Source organism: Pezoporus flaviventris, unplaced genomic scaffold (genome assembly GCF_033815535.1).
Source record: "Pezoporus flaviventris isolate CSIRO_AGI_PZ_B2104156 unplaced genomic scaffold, CSIRO_AGI_Pfla_v1 ptg000002l, whole genome shotgun sequence".
Classification (NCBI taxonomy): Eukaryota; Metazoa; Chordata; class Aves; order Psittaciformes; family Psittacidae; genus Pezoporus; species Pezoporus flaviventris.
The window spans coordinates 79,097,985-79,106,633 of NW_026892550.1; the positions used below are offsets into that span (position 1 = coordinate 79,097,985).

The 8,649-nt window shown below is 41.5% G+C and overlaps 1 protein-coding gene across 1 annotated transcript; it reads left to right on the forward strand.

The window, feature by feature from the left end:
• Nucleotides 1-3,028: 3,028 nt before the first annotated feature.
• Nucleotides 3,029-4,601, forward strand: LOC133264749 (non-POU domain-containing octamer-binding protein-like). Its single transcript, XM_061444611.1, has one exon. The coding sequence runs from the start codon at nt 3,165-3,167 to the stop codon at nt 4,521-4,523; it is 1,359 nt and encodes a 452-aa protein (XP_061300595.1). The 5' UTR covers nt 3,029-3,164; the 3' UTR covers nt 4,524-4,601.
• The last annotated feature ends 4,048 nt before the right edge of the window (nt 4,602-8,649 follow it).

An 8,649-nucleotide genomic window follows, 5' to 3' on the forward strand; every position in this document is an offset into this window, starting at 1 on the left:
TGAGGTTAAAGGAGTTTGCCTGTATGATTCATCTTTAAGAGAGATCAGAATAAACATCTAGAGAACTTCAGTGTTTATGACTGGAAGCAAGCCTGTTAATTGTTAATTACGAAGTGAATACTGTGTAAAGTAATGTTTTCAAATAAGATATGAAAAGGCACTAAAGCAAATATAACATCCCTAGGAAAAAAGCCTCCTAAAATATCAAAACAAAAAGGAAAAAAGAGATGGAAGTGACTTAGGTCAGGGTTAGTTCTTGAGGAGGACAAGTGGAATACAAGAAAGTCTTTATAGTATGTTTTCATCTGTTAATCATCTACTAATTAGCTCATTTGAAGAGCTATTATCATCACCTATGCCCGCATCCTAAAATTACAGCTGGCAAAGAATTCTTCTTTCTCTTGTAGTATTTGGAAAGTTGCATAAACCTTGACTAATACGAATCTGGTATTGAAAGGCAGCCCTGGGTAATGAGAGGAGCTTGGACAAGGAAAAGTTCTTGCCTTGAATGGGTGTCTGGGGAGAAGAAAACACTCCCAAGCAAGAAGGAAATCCAAGCAATGAATCTGCTCAAGAGCCTCAAATCTTCTCACTCCCAGTTGTTGACTTGGCTAACAGAGACAAAAATTATGCTTTCCCTGAAAGACACAGAACAGATTATTCCATGATAAGAAATTGCACCACCTGAGGATTTGTAGGGAGAGATAAAACAGGAGAACAGCAGAGCTAAGATCTTAAAACAGAAAACCTAAATCTCTGTCTAGAGTTGATGCAAGTCCCCTTAAGGGAAACCAAAGAAAAGAGACTTACTAAAACCCCTCTGTGGTTGTTGTTAGTGCTCCAAATTGGGAGTGGCCGACTGAAACTGTGGACTAGTTCTGGATGTTACTGGAAAGAAAATAGTGAAGTCGACTCATGCTAACATTACAGAGAAGGGATACATGCATTTTATTCTGTGGGTTTTTTTTATGGATTCAGTTTCTGGCTTTACCAAATGCATTTGACATTTCTCAGATAAGAACTATTTTGTATCTGTGTGTGCAGAAGGCCCCAGGAAGGATGCACTTATTTATTTTAAGTTTCTGCATGAGAGCTCAACCTGATTTAGAACACACTTGGGAGGCAGCCTAAATATTTTGATTCCAACCATTTTTGCTGTCACTAACCACCTGAAAGCTTATAATTACAATGACAGACATCTGTCCAAATCAGATGCTATTTTCTTTTAGCAAGTTATCCTACCATCATAGGGAATACCTCTAAATAAAATAAAAACATCCCCACACAGTTCTGCATCAGTACAGACAAGACACATCATCTTCCTATTCCATCCTTATGGACTGCTGCAGTAGGAAAGAGAACTTGTGCATAGCTTTTTCATTTTTTCCAGAACTACTAAAGCTCTGCCTTCTCTCCAAGTCCAAGGAAACTTTAACCTTGGATCACCTGGGAAGAGAAGAAATTTTTTTGCAGCTAGCCTACTAGCAACCTCTGTCTCAATCAGTTTCAATTTTTAGGATATTTTGGCATAAAGTCTTCTGTCTGGATCCCTGGCAGCCTGAGTCCAAAATGGAAAGACAACACAATACAAGGCAGAGACAGACAACATGGATCTGTATGAGCTGATGTGGGAACTAGAGTTAGGGCTCACTCCCAGCCCACATCTCTTCTTGGAAATGTAATACTGTATGTGATACTCACCTGAGCTGGTGTTGCCAACTCAGTGTCTGTGCTGTACTGCCTTGTTCAGTATGGACATGGAAAAGGGAAACAACCTTCCTTCAAATGTATTAGCAGATGTAGTGTGCAAATGGCATTCCCAATCTTCTTTGAGTCAAGGTCTCTATAGAGGAGAGCATGTCCTTGAAAAGTGTATTCCCCCAGGACATCAGCTGAAATCCTGACTCTCCTGCCCTTAGAAAGCCCTCTCATAAGGTATCATCTCACAGGTCGGAAGCACTGGCAGCTGGCGATGAATAAATCATACACTATAATCTCTTTAATACTAGTCTCACTCCTACCTCCTAATAAATGAAAACACTACGTTTCCTTTAATAAGAAATGCATGAAAGTGTGCCATTCATAAAAAGATTCAATCAAACATATGAAGCATATCCTGCCGTGACCCACATTTCTGTAACAATGTGATCTTCTTGTGTGGTGGTGGGCCTTGTTTAGGCAACTTTTTTGTTTGTTGGTTTGGGGTTTTTTTTGACATGCTAGTCACCTCATTCAGAAAACCTGGACAAATATTTAGGGCTAATTTTACAAACGCAAAATCATTCTCCCGTTCAAAAGTGGTAAATACAACAGTTTATTTAAAGAGAGGCTGACAGATCATGCTTTTTCTTAGAGCAGAAATAAAAAGTCCCTTTTCTTCCTCTTACTGGAAAATATGGGGGAGTTTTGCTTTAGGCCAATTAAATCAGAAGGAATAATGGAGAAATTGTTCGCAAGAGAAGGAACCCCTTCTTCAGTCTTTTCTCTTATAAATAATTGCATTCAAGTCTGAATGTAAAAAATTAAAATGTAATCTTAAGAGCTGATTTTGCAAAAGTATTTTAAACGTCTTTTGCCATCTTTGATTTCAACAACTGGAGACAGAAAAATGAGAAAATGACTGAAGCTAATTCACCAGAACAAGGGAGTCCAACATCACTAACAAGAGAGAATACTCCACATATGCACTATCTCACCTTCTTATTAATCACTTGCACAGTCAGAAATCACAAAAGTATTTGATTCACTGTCATGGAAAATCTTTGTCCTAAGCAAATAGATTTCACTAAAAATACTCAAAGCAGTTACTGAACATTTATCTTTCTAATAATTTTTTGGAAGAACAGAATCATTTAATTAGGGAATTAGGTTGAATCCTGGTTCACTGAAGCCAGTGGGAGTCTTCTACTCACTCCACTGGTGTGATGGTTTAATATTTAGAATTCAAAAGGACTGTCTACCTGCTTAAAGTTAAGCAAGCGCTTAGGTATGCTGCTGCATTGGGTCATTAACCTCCAGTTTGGGGCGCCTGGTTAGGTTGTGTGAGTGTTGCCTGCGCACGCGCTCTCTCCTCCGTGCCGCTGAAGGGATTGCAGGCCACCATCTGCTGCGGAGCCGGAGTCCGTCGCCAGGTGGGGAAGATACTGGGCAGCAAGGGCTTCAACATGGAGAAGCAGAACCACGCTCCGCGGAAACAGCACCAGCCGCACCTGCCACCGTCCATCCCCGCCAACGGGCAGCAGGCGAACAGCCAGAATGAAGGCCTGACTATTGACCTGAAGAACTTCTGGAAACCTGGTGAAAAGACCTTCACCCAAAGAAGCCGCCTGTTTGTGGGGAATCTGCCCCCTGACATTACAGAGGAAGAGATGAGAAAGTTATTTGAGAAGTATGGCAAGGCAGGTGAAGTCTTCATCCACAAGGATAAAGGCTTTGGCTTTATCATGCTGGAAACTCGCACTCTGGCAGAGATTGCAAAGGTGGAACTAGACAACATGCCTCTATGTGGGAAGCTGCTAAGAGTGCATTTTGCGTGCCACAGTGCATCACTGACAGTCAGGAACCTGCCTCAGTTTGTGTCCAATGAGCTCCTGGAGGAAGCCTTCTCAGTGTCTGGCCAGGTGGAAAGGGCTGTGGTTGTTGTGGATGACAGAGGACGATCCTCTGGGAAAGGCATTGCGGAGCTCTCAGGGAAGCCTGCTACTAGGAAAGCCCTGGATAGATGTAGTGATGGGTCTTTCCTGCTAACTGCATTCCCTCTCCTTGTCACTGTGGAGCCCATGGATCAGTATGATGATGAAGAGGGTCTGCCAGAGAAGTTAATCATTAAAAACCAGCAATATCACAAGGAGCGTGAGCAGCCTCCTCGGTTTGCACAGCCTGGTAGCTTTGAATATGAATATGCCATGCGTTGGAAAGCTCTAATAGAAATGGAGAAACAGCCGCAAGAGCAAGTAGACTGCAACATCAAGGAAGCTCGAGAGAAGCTGGAAATGGAAATGGAAGCAGCACGCCATGAGCACCAGGTTATGCTCATGCGGCAAGATCTAATGAGACGCCAGGAAGAGCTGAGGAGAATGGAGGAATTGCATAACGAAGAAGTACAAAAACATGAACAGTTGGAACTCAGGCAAAAGGAAGAGCACAGGCGCCATGAGGAGGAAATGAGAAAGCAGCAAGAAGAGATGATGAGACGCCAGCAGGAAGGCTTTAAAGGGAATTTTGCTGATACGAGGGAGCTACCAGACATGCAGATGGGACAGATGAGTATGGGAAGCACCACTGGCATGAACAATAGAGGAGCCATGGGTGGTACCAATGTCCCAGCTGCTGCACCTTCTGCGACTGGTCCTGGAGCTATGATACGTGATGGAGCCATGGGAATGACTCCACCACCACCTGCAGACCGCTTTGGCCAGAGCGGTGCGATGGAGGGCCTCGGAGCAATGGGAGGGAATCCACCTGCCTTCAACCGAGGTAATCCAGGGGCTGATTTTGGTTCTAACAAGCGTCGCAGATACTAACAGGATTAAGCTACTCCCTGCGCACACCCCAAAAAGGAAAGGAATCTTGGCAGGCCACGCAGGGCTCAACTCAAGGCGGGGGGGGGGGGGGGGGGAACGGGGGATGGACGGACAGGACACGGTGATATTAAAAATAGTTAATTAGGGCCTGTTTTGGTAAAGCCACTCTAGGCCAAGGGGGGTGCAGTCTGACTGGTAAAGGTTTTAGAAGAATTCATGTGGTGCATTCCTATAATTTCAATGTGAAAAATGGATTCTGGGGGGATGCCATGGTTGTTAAGCCGGTAAAATCCAGCAAGGACCCTCATGCCTTGACCATTCCAGGTTGCTGTTTGCAGCTGGAGTCCTGAGACTAAACTAGATAAAAATTGCAGTGTCTTGGCATTTTTTTAGTGTAGTGTACCTTGCTGAAGAGCACAGGGAAGTTTCTGGAGAATAGGGCAGCATCTGGCTACTTTGCAGCTCCCATGATTCTGTAAATTGATATAGCTCCAAATGATCCATCACGTAGTTAATTGGGGAAGATTTTATGTTCGGGGTTATTTTGGTTTTGTTCTGTTTCTTTTTCTTCTAACTTGTAGTTACTCCTTTATCTGGACCATCTGTTTCTTTAAAGTAGTTGACTGTCCTGTGCAGCTGGAATGGCTGTGGGAGGCTCTTCTTTGGATGGATTTTTTTTTTGATAATGTGTTGTATTGCTGTTCATTTTTACTGGTAGTAAAGTACAATCTATTGGACAAAGATACTGTATCTCTTGATGAAGATTTAACTAAAACAAATGTTTATTTATCAAGTTTCATAGAACTTCATATAAGGGTAAAAAAGTATTAATGAACTTCTAGAAATGGGAAATTGCTTCATGTTTAATTCCCAACTGAGTGCTATGTCCTTCTTTCAGTTGCACAGAGAAACTATAAGTAATGCCTTTTTGGCTGGTTCTTTCTATCCCAAACCAGCTAAAAGATTTATCCCATTTCTGTGGCAGATGCCACAGTCTTAACTACAGCAGAACACACCCAGATAGAAAACAGCTCCCAATAAATTCTGATAAACACAGATACTGTGTCACCTCTCCTCTGCAACTGAAACTATCATTAACAGCTCTCACTCTACTCTCCCATCATGGCTTCCCTCACTAAAAAAGCCTAATGCCAGGTCACCATTCTTATCTGCTCATCATGAAGTAGCTTTTGGTTACTGTAGGTATACATTTAAGACCTCTCCCAAAGCTGCAGGATGAAAATCATGTCATCAGCAGAAATGACACACTGGCACAATCAGCTATGTTTCTGTAAAGGTGAAGCTCAGCTGTGCAGGATACCAAGTTTTCCTGAAGGACATTCAAAAACTTCTCACAGAAGCTAATACAAGCCTTACCACATCCCAATCTGTATGCAAAACACACTTTAATCTTGCCCTTTTCTCTTTCTACCACACAACACAGCTGTGGATTGTTTTGAAACAGAACCCATGCAAAAGGGTACAAATAACAGCACGCACATTTGTTCTCCAGGGGAAAAGCTAAGAGACTAAACAACATGTAACAGACATTGGCTGCATCACTTCTTGCAGACTGCAACATGCTTGGAGACTGACAGCTGCAAAAACCATGGTGGCACAGAGCACCCTGCTCCATGAACACACTGTTCAGCCCACATTACAAGTACTGACTTGGAACCAGCATGCATTGTCCATAATGAGGATTTAATACTGTAAATGCTCAGAAGATAACTGACCATTATGAAAAGAAGCCATATGGCTTTTATACATAACTCAGTTCCTCACAGCAATTGTCTCACATCAGAGATACATCCCAAATGAAATGCTCGAAGATACCCATACCTAAATGCCAGCCTGACTACAGCACACAGGCAGAGTAACTGTGGGCAAGTTTCTCCCTAACCTTTCTGTCAGAGCCAAGGTATTCATTTACAGGGAGCTCAGTGACCACTTGAACTGTCCAGACTGGGGTACAGCACACCAAGGTTGCCAGGTTTCAATGAAATCACTTGGTTTACTATACCTTTTTGGTATGTTCCTTCAGCAAGCACCAAAGACTTTTACCCTTGCATTGCAAATTCAGCACAAATAAACTGCACATGGGGAAAACAGTTTATGATTAAAGTACAGCAAGGCCTTAACACCTGTGGGTGTACGATTACTTGATATGCTTACTAAAATGTAAACATTTACAAAACTAAAACATAGCTATAATGAAATATCTGATAGCATAAGTCTAGGTAGTACTGGTGCTAAATTGTGCAATGAAAAAATTGACCAAATCTAATAAAACTAAACCAGCATCCTTGGAAAATATGTCACCATATTATTAAAAATGCATTATTTTAAAACGCTAGCAAAAGTCACTGAAGTGCCATTTCAGTCTATGTAGCCTAAAACTCAGTTATAACAGAAGATGAATGATAAGTCAGTCACAAATCATTCTTCCAATGCCTTATTTTTGGCACTGTGTTCAAGCAAATCTCAGCATTATCTCATAGGCTTTGGTGTTGCTGAATTAAATGAAACGTTTACCACAAAAAGCTAAGGCAATAACCTGTTGCACGTCTCAGTTGAACTAAGACACATGGGAAATGCTTGCTGGAGTTTATTTTAAAAGTCAGCACTTATAAACAAAACAAGAGAGGTCTTTAGAAAAATATAGCTCATTGCCATCAGAGTTCTGGGAGAACTTGATGGAGGCAGACTGCACTCCCCAGCAGCAGCCCATGTCTAACAGTCTCCAAGAACATGACGACAAAGAAATTATCTGCTCTTTGTAGGAGCTTAGTGCTGCACTACACACACCGAGATGGTAAAGGACTGTGCCCAGCAGAATAGTATGTCCTGCCACATGGACACCCCTGGTGCACAGTGGGGGTCCTGGAACACAGAGAGATGCAGTTTGCATGAGAATGGAAAGCCAACCTGAGAGACTGTCAAGCCTACCCAGGCAGTTATAATACCATAGTTAAACACCATGAAATTTGCTTTAACCTCTTTTGCTTTTTTGCTCTTTCACTGAAATTTGCTTTTCATCTCTTTCTGAATACAGTTTAAGTCTTAACAGAATGGGAGAAATAGTTGAGTTTATTTTTGTTTGCTTCTCTGGTAAGCTAACATTCACATTAAACTATATGAAAACAGGCATTCAGTATTTAGGGCCTTTTATGTCATTTTGATTGTCTTTTTTTTATATGCAAGGACTCGCCCTCAGCTAGTTGCAGCTATATGTGTATGTACAATTGCCACTCTGCCCTTTGCTATTCAGTATTTTAAGGTCATCTACAGCAATAATCCTGTTTCATATTTTATTAAACTATCATTCTCTTCCACAAAAAATGTAATGTTAATCTCCTAAACCCCTTCTGGCTTCAGCTGTAATTCTCTTCCACCACGGATTTAGTCTGTTGCTCATCATTACAGCCCCAAGTACACTCGCTTTAATAAAAATAGGAATGAATTTAGTCTTTAGTTAGCAGTTGTACCAAAGGGCAAGGTAATTAATAGCTAAACAGACATGAGTATATAATCATTCATGTAAAATGAGTAGTGTGGGATACCTGGTTGAAATCCTTATTAAACCTTTACTTGTTTTATCCTAGTATCAACAGAATAAGGCAGAGTAGTCAACTAAGCTTTTGTAAGAATGATTTCTACAACAGGCTTAATGCAGACCCTTAGCATTTCAAGATAAAGCCATAATTGAAGCTTCAGAAACATAAGCAATTGTGTTTGACATCTTTGGATCACAGTTTTACCTTCTGTCTAGATGAAGGATATTAGTACTGCAGTCAGAGACACTGCAGTTCTTGATCACTTACATAGTACTGTCAGCACATCACTTTGAAGACTAATAAGCAGAGCCTGCTCCCAGCATGCACACCAGTGCCAGGTGAAGCAGGCTGAACAAAGAGCTTAGTACTCAACCTGCCACCTCCATTGCTCTCTTTTAAATTGAAAGACATTACCTTTGACTCAGGAGCTACATCTTTGCCTCACTCATCTATTCTGCTTTATATTCCCACTACTGTCGCTATCAGAGACAAGGTACAGGATTAGATGGATCTAGCCCAGATATGTCATTCTTATTCCACATGAAGTTTCATTAGCAAACTCATAATGT

Bases quoted from the DNA above. Each gene is read 5' to 3' on its own strand.
- LOC133264749 (XM_061444611.1), top strand. From the start codon at position 3,165: ATGGAGAAGCAGAACCACGCTCCGCGGAAACAGCACCAGCCGCACCTG.